The sequence below is a fragment of the Carcharodon carcharias genome, chromosome 11 (assembly GCF_017639515.1).
Source record: "Carcharodon carcharias isolate sCarCar2 chromosome 11, sCarCar2.pri, whole genome shotgun sequence".
Taxonomy (NCBI): Eukaryota; Metazoa; Chordata; class Chondrichthyes; order Lamniformes; family Lamnidae; genus Carcharodon; species Carcharodon carcharias.
The window spans coordinates 146825842-146845306 of NC_054477.1; the positions used below are offsets into that span (position 1 = coordinate 146825842).

General features: G+C 38.6%; 1 protein-coding gene across 3 annotated transcripts in view; it reads right to left on the reverse strand.

Moving 5' to 3' along the window:
- ndfip2 (Nedd4 family interacting protein 2) overlaps positions 1 to 19465 on the reverse strand; it is a 119187-nt gene that overhangs the window by 64730 nt on the left and 34992 nt on the right. For 2 of the 3 annotated variants that reach the window (XM_041199259.1, XM_041199257.1), the window contains exons 2-5: positions 17523 to 17664; positions 12584 to 12717; positions 11902 to 11952; positions 2447 to 2534 (exon numbers count right to left, since the gene is read on the reverse strand). In XM_041199259.1, the coding sequence (XP_041055193.1) occupies positions 2447 to 2534; positions 11902 to 11952; positions 12584 to 12717; positions 17523 to 17664 (415 nt within the window). The remainder of the gene's footprint in view (positions 1 to 2446; positions 2535 to 11901; positions 11953 to 12583; positions 12718 to 17522; positions 17665 to 19465) is intronic. The other variant, XM_041199260.1, reaches the window with a different exon arrangement.

Below are 19465 nucleotides of genomic sequence, written 5' to 3' on the forward strand. Positions count from 1 at the left end.
TCATCTGGTCTATTCTCCTATTCTTGATCTCGCTAGCACATAGCACTGAGAGTAATCCTGAGATTACTTTGCAGACTTGTCCTCCAGTGCATTAAATTAAAATGCCCAGACTATTTTCAATTCCTGAATATCTTGCTGTGTCCAGGCTCTACAACTTCCTTCAGACCTACCATCTCCTCCTGCCCCCTTCAGTTTTTAAACTTTGGCCTCCTGTGCAAACACACTCCCTATCCCCCATCACTGTTGGCACTGCCTTCACCAATTTAAGTCTTGTTCTCTAGAACTTCATCTCTAAGGCCAGAATTTTGAGGTCAGCAGGTGGGCGCAGTCGGCGGGCCCAGTAGCTGCCAGGAAACAGCCCACTGCCTGCGATCGGCCCCCGACCACGATTTCACGCTGGCTGGCCAATTGACGACAGCCAGCGTGAGAGGCACGCCAAAATTCTCAGCGCTGACAAGGTGGGGATAGGAGGAGGGCAAACGTTGAAGTCAGTGTGGGCGCAAGGGAGTGCGGAAGGAAAGCTCCCTGAAGGCAGAGGGCTTCCTCGGGGAGCTGAAGAATTCAAATCCAATAAAAATAGATTTCAAAATTTGGAAAAAATGCCCACGCATCAGAAAGAGTCATCTGAACATGTACAATATGAAAATTCTGTGCTAACATTTTTTTTTTAATTTAATGACGGAAATCTCATCCCACCCTGGGATGAGGTTCCCTGAAAAATGCAAAGGCCGTCTGGCCGATTCGCCCGCCCAGCCTAACATTGGGAAGGGCAGTGAAAAATCCCAGTTAATTGCGCCATTAATAGCCCTCTTAATTGTCAGCGGATGCACTCATGAGTCTAGTGCGTGCCCGCCGACCGAAATATCACGTGAGTGTGCAATGATGTCGGGACGCTCACCTGACGCCATTACGCGCTACTTTAGGCTCGAGCATGTCGGGTGCACACCTGCACAGTGAAAGAAAAATTCTGCCCCAAGTCTCCCCACCTTCCTACTTCTCAAAACCCCTTTATTTCTCCCGAGTTTCAGTCCACCCTTCTGAACAGTTTCTTCTGGCTCAGCATTCTATTTATTTTACTGTCACTCTGTAAATGCCTTAGAATATTTCAAAAGCTACCAGGTAAATACAAATTGTAGAAGAGAAAATGTTGAGTATACGTTAAACGCTAGCGTGCTTCTCATAACACAGCAGGAAAGAGATTTGGTGGTGGTTGGTTGATGCATAGATTGCTAAAACCATTAGTTCAGCAGTTGAGGCAGGTAAGGCAAAAACATTTGGATATATAGGCACGTTATTAAAAGATCATTTGAAGTTGTAGCAAGGCTTGTTGAAGCTGCATCAGGAGTACCACATTCTGTTTTGTTTCAAATAACAAAAGAAAATGTACCTTTATTAGAAGGAATCAGGAGAGACATGAGTCTCATTTCTGAAAAAAAAAGGACTAAGTTATTCAGTCTTGAGAAAAATAAAAATGACTTAATGGAAGTCTTTAAGTTTTGGGCAACTTGGATTCAGGAAAGCTCACCGCAGTGGAGAATTTGGAGACAAGGAAGTTGTGTCAGGTACAGGATTCAAGGACTAAGTAGCATTGTTTAAAGTTAAGGTGCCATGGATAACTGAATTTAGATGACAGATTACCAGCAAATGGGGTAGAACAGAAAACTATTTTGTATACAAAACTGAGTTAGCTTCTGTTAGTAAAGGTGACACATGGTTAATTGTTCTAGAATCATGTCAAGGGACGTGGGGAGGGGCTTGGTATGTATGTTAGACAGACAAATCGTCTTCTGTGCCCAAGACATTACTGTGTCACCAGCTTATTGGCAAATTTCAAAAGGAGCAAAAGAAAATATCTGGATGTAGCCATCCTTAAAATCATTAAATTTACCTAGTAAATGTGTTTAAAGAGAGATGGTTAGATTAAAAGCAAAATCAAGGAAGAAGAAAAAGTCAATTTGTCGGTCAGTCTGTAACATAACAACTTGTATAGTCAAATTGCATATTACTTGTACAATATTATATGCACAAAGTCCAACATGCATACTAAAGAGAACATATTTAAAGTAAAATGCATTAAAAGCAGCGATTCAGTCCACTATCACGCTAGGAATCTTATAACGCTTGCTTTATATCACAAATGTCGATGGTGCTGCATATAGTAAGCAAAACCTACAAACAAGCAACATCTTTAATTACTTAAAACTTTGATGTTTCAGTGCTGCGAGTCTCACTTCAATCTGCTAAACGCTATTCATTTGTTTTATTGCAGAGTCCTATGAAATCCTTTAACCTACACTGATTTATTTATAGGTGATGAGACTTGAGAGATCTCAATTAAACTCTCTATAATGTGAATAGATTGTAAGCAACTGCATTAATATTACATCATTCTAATGTTATAACCAGATAAAACACAAAACCCACAAAAAAATGATAATCAACTTACTGAAAAATGCTAGCATGAAGATGCCATCATTGCCTACTCTCAGTTGGTCAGCATCATTGAAGTCATCTCTTGGTGGAAAATCTTCCTCCTATAATTGTAAGGTGACATAATGCTTTATGTGAAACCAGGTAGTTTTAGGTCATAATCATTAAAAGCTTAGAGTCACATTGCTAAATTTTCCACAACCAACCAGGTCTCGACACAGCACCTTACTTGTATGATAAAATTCCAGTAAAACAACAATCTAAAACGAATCCTGGGGAATGGGAATTATGATAGCAACATTGCAAACATAGTGGCAAGATTTCCTCTCATTTGTAATTCTAATAAAATTATACAGATATTCTAAAGGATTCAGTTTGCAACTGGCAGAAAAAGCAATTGGAGGAAATTTTCCACTGTGGTTACAATGTCACCAGAGCAAAATGGCTCAAAAAAATCTTCCCCTGAAGCTATTAACAAAAAGTATCAGCTGAACTAGCTTGACGTGTTTCAACACTGGCTTAAAAGCAAACCTTCCTTTTTATTTTTATTAGGTTAATTGGAATTGAACAGCAATATGGAAAAAGAGTGAAAGATAAGTTTTTGTAGGATCCTGATGTATTTAGACAACAGTGCAATTCATTTTTTAAAACAAATTTTCTTAAATTATGCATGTTATTCCATTTATTATCTGAAAGTTAATAATTTTTCATGTTAAGTTCTACACACAAACTGCACCGACTGCTTTCACTTCTAATTAAGCACTTTGTGTTGAAGCTGCAAATTCATTAGCTTAAACTTTATTTGAGGCAATCTGCTTATAAGGCCATGAACCTGGTTATGAATATTCAAAGATGTGGACTTCAGTGGTTAAGATAAAGTTGATGCAATTCTGTTTGTAACATATTGGATTTAATAGATGGGACATGCTAAAGCTCTAAAATGCCATTGTCTAGTCGCTCTAACTCCAATCCTGTTATATAATCTCAACCTATACATACCAAACCTACTCAAACATATAGGCCAGGGTAATCTTAAATTTGCGACTTCTAAACTTAAAATTCTTCTTCCTCTCGGAGGTATCTCAGCAATACATATTCCCTAAAGACGACCTGATGGCAACCTACACCCAGACCATAACATTGCTACAATGAAACTTCTGCAAGTGACAAACTAATCGGACTTTTTCCTTTCCTACCTTTGGCACCTATTGATTTCCATTCCAATAACATGACACAGAACAGAAACTGGCCAAACGGGAATTGCAGTTACTGTTGTAATATAGGAACACACGGCAGCCAATTTATGTTCAGAAGATCCCCTCAACCAGCAATGAACTAACACCCAGATACTGACTGAGGAATAATAATTGACAAGAACACAGAGGAAACATATGGTTCTTCTAATAATGCCATGGAATTTTTCTATCCACTTAACATACGAACAAGGAACAGGAGCAGGCCATTCAGCCCCTCGGGCCTACTCCGACAGTTAATAAGATCATGGCTGATCTGATAATAGCCTGAAATCTGCATCCCACCTACTGTCGATAACCAATCACCTCCTTGCTTACCAAGAATTTATCCACCTCTGCTTTAAAAATATTCAAAGACTATGCTTCCACCACCTTTTCAGGAAGAGAGTCCAAAGACTCTCAACCCTCTGAGTGCAAAAAACTTAAGAGGGCAGATGGGGCCTTTTTATAGCTCATGTTAAAGATAGCATCTCTGAACATGCAGTACTCTCTCAGAAATGCACTGGATTGTCAGCTCAGATTGTACGCTCAAGGAAAAGGGGTGGGAATTGAACACAGCCTTCTGACTCAGGTAAGAGCTGATTAGCCAAGGCTGACACTTAAAAAATAAGAAAATTAACTCTAAAATCAGCTCTGAAGTCCTGTGGACTCCAAATGTTAACTCTCGTTTCTTTCTCCACAGGTGCTGTCAGGCCTGCTGAGTTTTTCCAGCATTTTCTGTTTTTATTTCAGATTTCCAGCATCCGCAGTGTTGTGCTTTTATAAAATTTAACTCTAGTCTGACAGGACACAACATCTAACTTGAATTATTTGAAAATGTCATCTTCCATAAAATGAGAACATTTCACGTTGAAACTCAATTAGGCATATCTAATGTGATAATCAGTTATTGCATTGTTTCCCTTCTTTCTTACCCCAAATCACATTCCTTGCTCTGTGCTCCTTTCCACCAGCCTCACCCCATTCTCTCGATCTTCCTCCTAAGGGCCTTTAGCCCTTATACTTATAGGCTTCTCTGCAATTTATAGTTGAAAAACCAGCTAGTCACTTCTTAAAATAGGTAGAACATATCTACTCAAAATTTGCTTAATGGATATGAGCGTCTAAATAATGACCAGGGGGTGAGTTGATACAGATTTAAAATGCTTAGTTCCGTGTGATAAACCCATACTCAGCTGTTACACAGGATATACAGCACAGGAATAGACCACTCGGCCCAACCGGTCCATACTGTTGTTTCTTTTCCATTTGAGACTCCACCCGTCTTTCTTCATCTAACCCTATCAGCCTAACTCTCCATTCCCTTCTGTCTCATATGCTTATCTGGCCTCCCTTTAAATACATCTATATGACTTATCACAACAATTCCCTATAGCTTGTTCCACATTCTCATCACTCTTTTGGTAGAGAAGTTTCTTCTGAATTACCCAATTGATTTTTTTGTGACTATCTTATATTGATGGCTTCTAGTTATGCTCTTCCTCACAAATGGGAATATTTTCCCCATGTCTACTCTATCAAAACCTTCATACTCTTAAAGACCTCTTTTATGTCATCCTTACCATTTTCTTTTTAAGAAGAGACCCGGCCTATCCATCTTGTTCCAATAGGTATAATCCCTCATTCCTGATATCATTCTTGTGAATCTTTATTGCACCCTTTCCAGTGCCTCTATATCTTGTTCATAATATGGCAACCAGAATTCTACACAGCACTCCAGGTGCAGTATAATCAAGGTTAGCATAAGTTTAGCATAACTTCTTTGCTTTTCACTTCTAACCCTCTAGAAATAATTCAAGTGTTTGGTTTGCTTTTTTTTAAAAAAATGAACTGTTTCCAACTTTTAGTTCAGTTATTTGCATATTTTTACTTCCAAATCTCCATTTAGATTCTTTTCAATGTAATATCCAACCTCATTTTACTTGCCAAAAGCTAACACCTCAAATTTATCTATGTTGAAATTCATTTGCCATTTATATGCTCATTCAACAAGTTAATATATTCTTGCAACATGTTGCAATCCTCCTCAATATTACTGTTCTCCCCTCCACCCACCCCACCCCCCAAACTAACTTAGTGTCATCTGAAAACTTAGAAATTGTGCTTTTGATTACAAAGTCTAAACCAGTGATATAAATTGTGAACAGCAGTGGTCCCAGCACTGATCCTCGATTCACTTTACATCTTTTGCTTCTCTGAATAAATACTTGCTCCTATTCTCTGCTTTATGTTTTGAAGCCAGCTAGCTATCCCATTCCATTCTGTATTAATTGAACATAACCAAGTTACCACACTTAAATATATCACAGGTTTTCTTTTAAAGAAACATGCAACTTTTAAACTATTCTAATAAAATGCTTCCCAATTGTGCTGATTTATGGAGGAATTTACACCTAACAATATGAAAGCGAGATTGAGCAGAAACACGAGAGAAAAATACATTGTAAAAACAGATACAAAGCTGGCTGTGGCCCACGCAAAAACTCTACCTCATGATTTAAAAAAAGACAATTGACTTACAGCATTTTCATGCTTCATTTGTTTCAAATATTTAACTTTTTTTTTACCCTCCCTACAGTCTGCTTCAATCGTAAAAAAATGATTCCCTTATTCTCTAAATACAGGTGAAGTAAACCTTTGTCGGAAAGTTATATGTGGTAATTCACTTAAGCAGAATTTAACTTCCAAATTAAATAGTCAAAGGTATTCAAGTAAGTGCTGCATTTGTAAATGCACATCACCCTACTGTATCTGTGAACAAGCATTTTAAATTTCAGGATGGAATAACAAACTGGCACATTAAGAAACTGTAGTGAACATTGACATTCACACCCCTGTAAATACCAGTTAGAAACAATGGCATATTACAAGTGGGACAGCAGCAAAAAAAGACAGTAAATGCTCTGGGATTTAGAGTATAAATACAGCTTCTGATATTTAAGTGTCTTAATCACTACTTAGCATGTGTAGCATCAAATTTACAGGCCAAGTTTCATATAAATCCAGCTGCAGTGTCTCTTGCATTTTACCTTAAAAAAAAATTGCAGTAGCCATCTGTAGATGTAATTACAAGTAGTATTCAAATCTCCTTAACTGGAACTCTGTGCAGTAGTGTAATAAAAGCTGTAGGTTAATATGGATATAGCATCACCACTAAAGTACCGGCATGCTTAAGTTCTAATAAACAAACTCACCAACTGTACTTATATGGGGCAAAATACCCCTTGGGAAAGTCACGCAGCCACATATGCATGTTACTTTTTAATAGTTATCTAGATAATTGACAATGAAATCATTGAAAAATATACACTGCTGCTGGAAACTTCCCATAAGCAATGCCTTAAATTCTTTAGAAACACTAGGATTCTAAAGTTTTGGAAGCCTATTGTGAAATGTAAGATGAAACCATGTACTAACAGGGCAACAAAACACTGGGCATGATAACACAGATTCACTACAAGATTCCAAGCTTAGTAAGCTCACAAATGACAGACTGTCAAGATGGGGTCAAAACAAATCAAAATTAATATTTCAGATCATTAACCTGAAACATTAGTTTTGTTTTCCTCTTTCCACAGATGCTGCTGAATGTTTCCAGCATTTTCCGTTTTTATTTCAGATTTACAGAAACCTCAGATTTGTGTTTGAATTTTTGTGTAAAAAAAAAGAAAAAAAGACTTGCATTTAAAAAAAGTGCTTTTCATGGTCTCAGGACTTCCCAAAGTGCTTAAGAACCAACACTTTTGAAGAATAGTCACTATTGTAATGTAGGGAATGTAGCAGCCAATTTGTATGTGGCAAACTCCCACAATTCTCTTTGTTGATGTTAGTTGAGGGATAAATATTGGCCAGGATATAGTGAGTTAGTGCCATGGGATTTTTTTTCAAGTTCACCTGAGAAGGCACACAGGATCTCTAACATCTCACCTGAAAGATGGTGCCTCCAGCAGTGCAACACTCCTTTAGTACTGCCCTGGAGGGTCAGCCTAAATTTCCTGCGCTCAAGTCCGTGCACACACAACCTTTTGGCTCAGAGATGAGGGTGCTACCAACTGAGCCACGGCCTGGAGGTATTTCTGTGTTTACCGATCAGACATTAAAAGTATTACAATCCCTCACCTTGGAGTGCAAAAACTGGAAAAATTAGAACCGGATAACTAAAAAAATGACATTCACAAATCTGGAAAGGATCTTTATTCAAATTTGATACATTATTTCATTTAGGGCTCCATTGTTAACTTATAAATACTAAAAATGACACCTGTAAACAAAACAAATTATCCATCTACTTTGACATTTTTTGGCTCATTTTTGGTCAACCAAAAACTCAATGTTAATCTACATACTGTGGTTTCAGTGACTCAAAAAAAGTAACTGAAGTCATGTTTTGGCAAATTTGAGTTCAATATTGGACACACAAAGCCAAGAGGAAAGAAAAATGAACTTAAATAAGGTATAAATATATCATAAAAATCTGCAAATACTGAAATTTCAGGGGTGCAAGGTGGCAGGAGGGAAAGTGCTGGATGTACATAGCGAACCAGTCAGATGGCTAACCCAGGCTTACAAAAGCACAGAGAGGCAAACGACCATCCTTTATCTACTGTACATTGATCTTGAGCACAAGATACATCCTTTAATTTTTAACCCGTTTTAACTGCCAATAATGTAACAGTCAAACTTCGCTATAATGTGAAGTTGGGACTAGCAGATAGAAGATCATTATATCAGGGTGCTCATCAAAGTCAGGTTTGGCGATTTGCTGCATCAGAAAAATAAACAACCAATTTGAGTTGAGTCCTTTTCAGGTTAAATTTTGTGGATTTTACTTTATGGTGTGTGTCATAGATGATTTGATGCTTTGTTTTCAGAGACAAAGATCTTTTGCTCACCACCTTCGTGCATGTGCGTGGTTTCTTCTTGCAGTTGCCTTCACATGCCTGTTGCCTATTTTTAGTTTGCATGCAAACTTGTCAGGCAACAAATACATATGTCATACAGAAATCACACTAATTGGAAGATAACCAGTTATAGTATCAGCTTGATTACCAGTTGTACCCAGCTCAGTCTGGGTTGAACCTGCTTAAATGTTAATTTTAGTAGGGCTAATGTACATTTAAAGGAAAAGGTCTTGCTCTTGGGACTATTAAAACCAGGTGTTAATTATAAGCGTGGCTTGTTATACCAAAGTTAGCCAGGCATTAAGTACAATTTGTTGTCTGATACATTGCTTCTTCAAACAAAAGGCTGCATGAGATTTCCACGTATTTCTAACTTTCAATTACTAATTTGGCCCTGCCCTTTTACTTTTCTTGCAGCTTCTTTGTTTAAGGACATGAAAAGCTACAGACCACCTTTATTTTAAAATATTCAACTTGTATCCTACTCTGAGGAGCTGCAATTTTTAAACTTTGATAAATTAAATATTGTAATGTTAAATTCTGCTGTAGTCCTGGTCACAAGGGGTAACAATAAATAGAAAACTTTGTTCTTCATCAATAAACAGAGGAGCTGAAAGTCAAAATGTTGAATCTTTGTGCTTCAATGTAAACTGACATTGCAATTTACACTCAAGTGTAGAAAATGCATCAACTACCCATTCACAACCTTCCACACCACTATCTAGGGTTCCAAACATTCCATCCCATTTCTTCTCTGACCCTTCCATGTTTGGCTTTTGACAATGTTCCAATGAAAGGGATGTGTCTATCCCATCTCCCGTTTCTTTTTAAATACTTCTTATCATTAATATCTTCCAGCACTGAAGGCTCCACAGATGGAACATTAACTTATCTGTTCTCTCAACAGATGGTGCCTGACCTCGAGTGTTGATTCAAAATGTTCTGCACTCCAAAGAGTCATCTCATCAGCCTTACCTCCCTGAAGCCTGAAAAATCTGAATTAGTTAAGTTTAATGGACACAAGTATCGCCACCATTTACAGTAAGCTTTCCTGTCTCCACTGTAGACATTTCAATCATCTGGGATCAAAACAGCATTACTTTGATCCTCTGCAGCTCCTTTTTCAACCCAGAACCTACATGCAGACTGGCAGTGATGGAAAATCCCACTTTCAACTTGACCATGGCTCACAGGCAATGCAAAAGGTAGGAAACTAAACTAATGCTCTATTAATTTCATACAAGATTGAATGCTCAATTAATTTCATACAAGATTGAAGTGTATTTTGGGTGAAGGTCTAGATCTTAAAAGAAAAATTGAAAAGAATTCTGCTAATGGAAATCCATTAAACAATATTAGAGTTTCAATTTACTGAAGCTTTTGGTTGTCCTTTTAGCTACAATGTATTGAGATGTCAGGAGAATCAATTTTCTTTTAATACTTTAAGGATTCTGGATTTAGATGTTGTAAACCTATATACCCAAATTTATAATCCAGGTAGCACTTCTTAATCTCACTTTCATTCAAGTATTGCGTTTTAACATTTTACAATCCTGAGAAAGGATGAAAGCAAAAATTTTGCATTGCTGGTTAAAGATAATTTAATTTTCCTAAACTATATGCAACACTTGTTTTAATAATTCACTTTTATATACTGTCAAATCAACAATATTAAAAATAGCTGATAAAAAATATAGACATTTCAAAACAATAATGAGCAATATTCTTGCTGTTATTCATATGCAAACCAGACAGCAAGTTCAGGGGATTAAGGAAGATTCAATGACTTGTGAATCTGCAAACTTGCTGGTTGATTTATAGCATTCTAATGTTTGCACCTCATAAATAGCATCTTGCTCTTAGCCTTTCTGTTAACTTGAGGAACTTGCTGGGTTTGCACATTAACTGTTCATTAAATTGCTGCAGAAAGATCGGCTGGAGCTTAACAGCAAACGTACCTTTTTAAATACGTGCCATAATTAATGTCAACCAACCTCTCTGAACTGTTCAATCAAATTTTACATTAAGACTTTTAAAAAAAATTCCCTTTGTCTCTTTTTCGTGCTTAGTACAATCTTTCTTTACTTCTCTTTATTTCTCTGCCTGATTTGACATTTAAACTCATCCTTCCTCCACTTTTCCCGTTTCTTTCTCAATCCTGAAATCTCACTGGTTAAAGAGAAAGACTGCTGGTCCCATCATTCACTAAGTCCCCAGAAGCTTAAGTGCCAGTGGCATATCGTTATAAACTCGCAGTTCCAGCAAGTCACGTAAAAAAAAATTAAGTTGAAGGGTACAGGAAAAGATCCAACTAGCGGCACTTGCAAGGAGATGCCCCACTCCGACAACATCAGGCCCAATGTTTTAGCAAGCTTATTTTTAGATTTAAAGGTCAAATTTCCCTCATTTCTCTTTCTGTACCTGATTTGACTCTAAACCACCCTCCTCCTCCATCATTTCTCCCTTTCTCTCTTAATTCCTAAGTGCCACTGGTTAAGGAGGTAGACTATTGATCTAAAATTTGAAATACAAATTGAATTCAAATGAATCTATTTTCAGTTCCTTTTCTTTACTTAATACCTGGTTAAGCACGGCAACTATTAAAGATTCTTGGATTATATCAAAGTGTGTTTGGAGGCACATTCATAGTCATGTAATAACTAGTGTTGCAAGCTGAGATAGGTAAACTGACATTTTTTAATGCTGTCCTGATCATATTGCAAATATGGTGTATTTACCAGAAAAATTTTCATTTGGTATGAAATTCAGAGTGAATTATCTTTTTTTTTTATAAATAACTTTTGCAAAAAAATATAATCTTAGCTCAGACATTGGTCCTTCAAAATTGTCTATTCAGTCAATAAGCAAAATATGGGGAAGTGTTTTCTGTTTGAAAATCGCCCCCAATTTCCACAAAAAGAAAATGTGGTAATATTTAATTTTTACCCATCCAAAAAAATCGAGATCTACTGCCACTTGTGGAGCCATCATTCAGGATCTCCAGCTTCACAGGAGCTATAATGATGTTTGTTATAGGAAAAGTTACTTTCCTCCTATCATTTTAATGGTGACCACACAAACTCAAACAAAATCAATGCCAACTTGAAGACATTTTATTCATAAACTAGTTCAGTTTGTGAAAGGGTTAATTTATAACAGGAAACACCCTAGATAATTATAATTTTGATTGACGTATGATAGCTTAGCACAGAAACTCGAGATAGTGTACAGCATTCAATTTAAAAAATGCACAAACCACATTTTTTGAACACGCAATGCAAGCACTTCATAATTATGTATGCAGGATAGAACTGTACCTGAGGTGTACCTTGTAGAATTTCATCAAACAGATTCCTAGGCTCCCTAAACTGTCCGTGCGTAGCAGGTTGTTAAGCAGAAAAACACAAGACAATATACGATAACAAAAATGAGTAGAGACCAAATACAAAATGTCAAACGATGCACTGCCATTCAAGTTTCTAAAAACCTGATTATGGATTTGGTACATTTATTTTAAACAATTGCTGAAAATGAAAATTGTTATTTTTACGTAAAATTCAGATGGTGAACAGTTTTTACAGTTTCTAAAGGATGCAATTTTCAAAAAAAATGTTAGTGCTTCTGTAGGGTTAAACAATAACTGAAATAAATAGGCACCCCCATTTGTCAATCTTGCAGTATTACAAACAGTTAAGTGAAGCAGACTGACCAAAGCGATTTAAGAATTCTACTTGGATGGCAGAATTGTACTGGGTACCTGTTTTCAGCACATGGAGCACGAGGCTTCAAGGAATAACTGGTTAATTATATCATTTCAAGTAATGTTATTACAATAGCAAAACTCACTAAAGCTTTCTGCTGCTCATGAATTCCCACTCAAAACTTCTAGCTTGTATCCATCAGGTCATTCTGTAAATCCATTTTGTCAGCATCTAATAAAGCTAAAAAAAAGCTATGGTATCATCTTGAAATTTTGCATTTAAAAAATTAATTTCTCACTCTTTGTCCAGATTCTGCTGCTCCAGCTGCCATTGCAGCAGCTTTGGCTTTTTCTGCTTCATCATATGTTGGCAGGGAGGTGGCAACACTGTAAGGGGGTGGCACTGGCATAAGGTCACTCTGGAGATCTGATTCTGTTGCAAGAGAAGACATGGACAAAAATTAGTTCAAGTGTTGGTGTGGGATGAAGATGACAAAAAAAATCTATTCCTAAGTTCCTTTGTAATGGGTTGTGTTCATTATGCTTAAATGTGATTATTCCAATACTGAAAATTGTTACCATGAGAATGGAAAATCATAAACACATTCTTTACACTTATTATTATGGAGGAATTCTTACCCACTATGCCCATGTTCAAATTTATAATATAGCTTTTGAGAATGCAGTTTAGGTCCTTCAGGGAAAAAAATTTAAGGAGTTTATTTTCACTGCGGATCACTCAACTGGTTTCATCCTGGTTTGTTGAAAGGGACAAGATGCAATCACCTTTTCCTGTCTTTCTGGGTTAGAAAACAGCAATATCTTATTTCCTAAATATGCACAGCAACAATGCAATGTGTTTGCGCTTCAGAAAGGCATTTTATTTTTCATTTTTGAACTTTGTGTCTGCATCTGGAACTCCTAGGTTTAAACCACATCCAATTACAGAGAAAAGTTGCAGCTTGCTGTTTCAACAATGAGTCACAGACCCAACCTTAGCAAAGTGCCAATCTTGTGTCAGTAAGCAAAACTGCCAATTTGGTTGAAACTGCAGGGAGTTACGAGCACAAAAATGATTTTATACAAGACAAATCAGCAGAAAGGGGCATATAAAGGAAAAGAAACAAGAGTGAATGAGGAAGCATCAGTATATAGAGAATTAGAGAAAGAAAAAAAAATAGGAAACAGAAGCAAGAGCTGAGAACCTTGAGAGAGTTAAATAGGCAAAAAAAGGGGAGAAGAAGTCAAAAGCAGTGAAGAGAACTAGAGCCGACAGCAGGAGGGGGAAGTGGAAAGGACAATGTCGAACCAAAAGAGATAAGAGAAACAAAATAGGAGAAAAGATCAAAAGAGAGATATAAAGGAAAGGAAAGAGACATATTTGTGCGAGGGACACACAAAAGGGAAGGTGCAGAACAGAGATGGAAAAAGAAATGGAAAGTAAAGGAGGCAAGCAAGAGAGAATGTGAAAAGAAGGGAAAGAAGCAAAAGAGTGGTTTGGAAGAGGAGGAAGAAGGCAGGAAAGCGCAAGTGACAGGAAGGCAAGGAGCATAAAAAACCGGTATAATGGAAGGAAAGACAAAATTTATATTCTGAATTTATAACAACTTCAACATACCAAAGTGCATCAAAGAGAAGACCATATCACTCCATATACTCCTCTCCCTTTTCATTCCAAAATTCTGAACATTGTTCCCAGGTCTCATCCTCTTAAATGTCACTCAATGGTCATCTAGCTGGCTGGGAATGCTATCACCTAAATTATAGCCAAAGAATTACCTGCACTGGCTTCTCTTCCTGCTCCCTCACCATTACCCTTGGTGTCCTCCAGGAATCTGTCACTGACCCCCTTGTATTTCTCATTCAAATGCTGCCCCTCGACAACATCATCCAGAAGCATAGTCATCAGTTTCCAGTGTACACTATACTCCCAGCTCTACCTCACCAACTCTCTCAACTCATCCACTGTTAGACTACTTATCCGACATCAATAACTGGAGAAAATTTCTGCTCATCCAAACAATGAGAAGAGAGAAGTCATTGCCTTTGGTCCCCATCACAAACTCTATATCCCAAACAACAACTCCATCCCTCTCCTTAGCAACTTGTTGAAGGCTGAACCAACCTGCAACCTTGATACCACATTTGATCCTGAGATAAGCTTCCGGCCAAGTATCCATTCAATCACTAAGGCCACCTATTTCCATGTCTGCAACATCGCTTGACTCTGTCCCTGCCTCAGCTCTTTTGCTGCTAAAAACCTCATAAGTGCCTTTGTTACCTCTAGACTGGACTATTCCAAAGCACTCTTAGCCAGCCTCTTGCATTCCATACTCTATAAACTAGAGGTCATCCAAGAATCTGCTGTTCATGTCCTAACTCACAATAAATCCTATTCATCCATCACCGATGTGCTTGCTGAACTACAGATTAAGCAACACCTCAGTTTTTAAATTCTCCTCGTTTTCAAATCTGTTATCTTCTCGTGCCCTAAACCCTGAGATATCTGTTCCCCTCTATTCTGGCTCCTTGTGCATTCCCAATTACAATTGCTCCACTAATGGTAAGTATGCTTTCAGTTACCAAGGCTGTAAGCTCTGGAGTTCTCTCTCTAAACCTAACTCTGCCTAAATATCTCCTTATGTGGCTTGGTGTCATATTTTGTATTAGAATTCTCCTGTAAAGCGCTTTAGAAAGTTTTCTACACAAAAGTTGCTACATAAATACAAGTTGTTATTATTGTTGGGAGAGAGATTAATAGGGTTGACTGAATGCTAAGACAGATGAAATTTGAAAATATCTTTAAACAAGGGCAGAAGAGGTAGACAGATAGAGGGATGTGCAGATTGTGAATAAACAAGAGGCAGGGTGAATAGGAGATCAAATTCAGAGGGCTGAAGTTTGCGTGAAAGGATCTACAGCTGGAAGAGATTGCATTTCAGGACATGCAGTCGAATAGGTTTGAAGACAAAGACAATAATTTTAAATTGGATAAAAGTAAAATACTGTGGATGCTGGAAATCTGAAATAAAAACAGATAAAAATGGAAAAACTCAGCATGTCTGGCAGCATCTGTAGAGGAAGCAACAGATCTAACATTTTGAATCTCTATGACTCTTCTTCAGTCATATGGACTCCAAACAGTAACTCTTTCTCTCTCTCCACAGATGCTGCCAGATCGGCTGAGTTTTCCCAGCATTTTCTGTTCTAATTTTAAATTGGGTTTGTTAGAAAATAGACTGTGTTTACAAGTCAGCAAGAATTGAAGTAATGGATAAATATAGTTCATGCCGGGCAGCAAGCAGGCAACTATTGTTTGGACCAGTTAGAGTTTAAGAAGGAAGGATGATGGAAGGTCAGTATGGACAGCTTTAGAGTCAGCGAGTGACAAATGCATGGGCAGATGTTTTAGTGGCATGAAGGAGGGAGAGGTGGGGAGAGAAAAAGGTGAACTACGCTGCGGTGTTGGAAGCCAGCAGCTTTAAAGATTTTTCCAGTATGCTCAGCTGAAGGGACAATGCAATGCAAATTTACACATGGCAGTGTAAATTTAGCCGAAACAAGTAGCTAGAGCAGGAGATGGCATCAGTGTCTCAATCAAGAATTGACATTAGTTAGGAAATCCAAATGCACACACGTGTTTTTGCATCAAGAAGTGGTACAGAAGGAGAGCAGGGAGTCTTCAGCATACATTTGGATGCTGAACTCATGCCTTGAGGTTATGTTATTGACAGTCAGCAGATAGGCTAGGAAGGAGCCATCAATAGATTGTTAGGGGGCTCAGAAAGTGTTGGTGCTGGGCAGGAAGTAGAAGCCACTGGTAGATAGGTAAGGAAGGCACAGTGCAAGACAATCTCCCAGCGCTGGACAATGGTGGGAAGATATTGAAGAAGATTGCATGATCAACTGTGTTAAATGTTGCAAAGATGTCAAGGAAAGGATGGAGAAATAACATAACATTGTTTTAATCTCAAAACGTGTGTCATTCATGACTCTGCTTAGGTCAGTTTTAGAGAGATAGGAAAAGGAGAGATGGAGAAAAGTAGAAGTGAATGAGGAAAACAGAAATTAGGGAGTCAATATTTTTTCATGGAACCAATTGCTCCTTCTAACTGTAAACATTTTGAGATCAACTGGGTTGCTCCATTTTTAATTTCAGTTTCTATCTTCCGTTGTTGCAATGCAGTTGCCTTGCAAGGCCATTGCAAATTTTCTGCTTCAGTTTCCTATTTTGCTCACTCTTACAAATAGAATAGGGGAGAATATGCTCCAAAACCATCTCAGTCCAGGAAATCACTGCAAGTGTTTCTCAGTGCAGTAGCCCAGGGCCAACAATCTTCAGCTGCTTCATCGATGACTTTGCCTTCATCATAAAGCCAAATGTGAGGTAATTAGCTGATGATAGCATGGTATTCAATTCCATTCTCAATTCCTCAGGTAATGAAGCAAGCCATGGTCATATGCAGCAAGATGTGGACAACATCCATGTTTGGAATGATTAGTGACAAGTAACATTTGTTCCTTACAAGTGCCAAAAATTAATCATCTCCAACAAGATGGAATCTAACGACCTCCCTTGAGTCAATAACATTGACTCCCCAACCATTCACATCCTGGAGGTTACCACTGACCAGAAACCTAACTGGACCAGCTTACTATGGCTACAGCATGAGAGAGGTTGGATGTTCTGCAGAAAGTAACTTTCTCCTGACTTCCCTAGCCTTTCCAAAATCCTGCAGTGTGATGGAACGCTCTTCACTTGCCCAGATGAGTGCTATTCCAAAGACACTCAAGAAGCTCACCACCATCCAGGACAAAGCAACTCTTGATTGGCACCTCCAACCACAACTGCCGCGATATGGCTGCAATGTGTACCATCTACAAGATGCACGCTGGCAACTTGCCAAAGCTTCTTCCTCTCTAACCAATGACCTCCAGGATCTAGCAGAAGGGCAGCAGGGGAATAGAACATTACCAGTTCCAAATTGCCCTCTAAGTTACACGTGATCCTAGTTTGTATATATCACTGCTCCTTCATTGCAGAGTCAAAAATCTGGTCAGCTGACCTAAAAGCACTGTGGACTGTTCACACGTGAGCTGCAACAGTTCAAGAAAGCAGCTCATCGCCCACCTTCGCAAGGGTAACTAAGGAATGGCAGTTAATGCTGGCCTTGCCAGTAATTCCCACATCCCATGAATGAATTAAAAATAAAATGAAAGCCTTTCTAAACCTCTGACCTGTGGCTGCAGTTGCTCCCATTGTGACACTGCTGTAAGGCGGTGGAGCTACGTCAGTTTCAGTTGATGTTTGAGGAGACTCAGCGGGAAGGTTTGGCTGTAATACATCAGGTGTTCGTGGAGAATCGTCCTCATTATGCAGCTGTTGTAATGGAAAAAGAACAAAAAAATTTAATCAGGAGAGTAATGACAACATTTTAAATAAATTCCAAATTTAAAGGACAATATATGATTTCTGTCCAACAATTAAGCTCTTAATAGCTGTTAGTCACCACCCTATGGGGAGGGTGGGGCAGAACAAAGGCTCCTACTTTTATGGCCGTGGTCAGGTTCACTTGAACTGTCTTTACTTCAAGCAATGTATGTTACACATCAGTACCACAGGCACAACAAAAACATTTTGAATAAATAGAATCTGAATATAATCCCAAGCATAATTAAACAGGGAATAAGCTTCCCTGTTAATACATTTTGTTAAAGATCCCATAGATATCAATAACTTTTTAAAAGGGGTATGAATTTCCCAGGAAACAACTCAATGGGTCACATGACAAGATTTCACATTTTAAGACTTTTACTGTAACAAAGACCCTAAAATTCAGGCAGCCAGACATCCTTGTTGTGCTGACAGTGTCCTGGATTTTCAGTAAACTTCCCGGTATCTCAAATTGTTCACATGTAAAGGGAAAAGTCAAAACCGGCACACAAACAATATCAGAGATTTCTGTCAGCGCTTCACCTTTAATTTTGCAAGGCATTAGCGTCTCTTCACTTCCTCTCCCAAGTCCCTGCCCCTTTATCCTGCCCACAAATTCTACTTACTGTCGGCAAGCCCAAAAGAAAACTTCACGCATTGTGCTGCACCCCGGGAATCTGAATGCCACCCACTTGCTGACCATTAAGCAGCTGCACCATGAAGCTCCCACATGCGCAGAAATTCTTCTCACCAGCATCCAGAGCCAGGAGGGAATCAGCATCTCAGTAACAGAAGAAGATTGACAGCAGTGTCCACCAATCACAAGTCACACTTGTAGAGGTAGTTAGGTGGCAGCTTGGTGCCCATCCGTAAACCACCAGTGCTGAGGAAGGTGGCAGGCAAGTTTGGTTGAGCTGTGGGGCGCTCAAGAAAATTTCTCACTGCAAGGTCGTGTACTTTCCTGTTTGCAACTCTGGGTTGGGTACAACAAAATCTCCCATACTTGAGTTATGTATGCTAGTTTAAAATCCAGCTTTAGGCTGAAATCTGCTACTGTTAGCAGTTCTGAAAAGTTGGCATGTGTAGATTTGACATAGACCAGATTATTGGTGGGTGTGACACTCTTGCACCTTAATGGAATTAACAGGCTTTCAATTGTGTTACGGTCACTTGACTAAAGTACTGAAGGTAGCCAGTAGCTAACAGTAGTCTTTAGGGGAAAAAACTGACAAGGGTCGGGGGAGCAGTGCAGCATATTAGGTTGTAATTTGGGCTCAGCCTCTGCAGTTAGGTTGAAGATGATGTGGAATACTGTTGTTTATGTCCCTGCAGGGTCCCCACATGAGCACCGCACCCTCCCGCCCGATCAAACAAAGGGCACTTCCCACACTCCCCACCCATCCCCACTGATGCCTTGGAACTCATCTCCAGAAGATGGGGCATTAAATTCCAATATTCCACCCAATGACTCATGAGTCTAACCAAATACTCCTCAAGAATCATACTAAATATTTGTCTCCACACTGAACGCTCATGCACCACACAAAATACATTGCAGGTTGCTTTCCCAGCAAGAGAGAGAAATCTTCTCACAAATAGGAACATTACATGAAGATGTTTAAGACAGGTAATCTAATAGGGTTGCCAGCTTTGACTGAATGCATTCCGGGAGATGTCATCACATGACCTCCTACGTTCAACTGCCCCCAAACTCCTTCCATCAGTCATCCAACATGTGCATCATCAT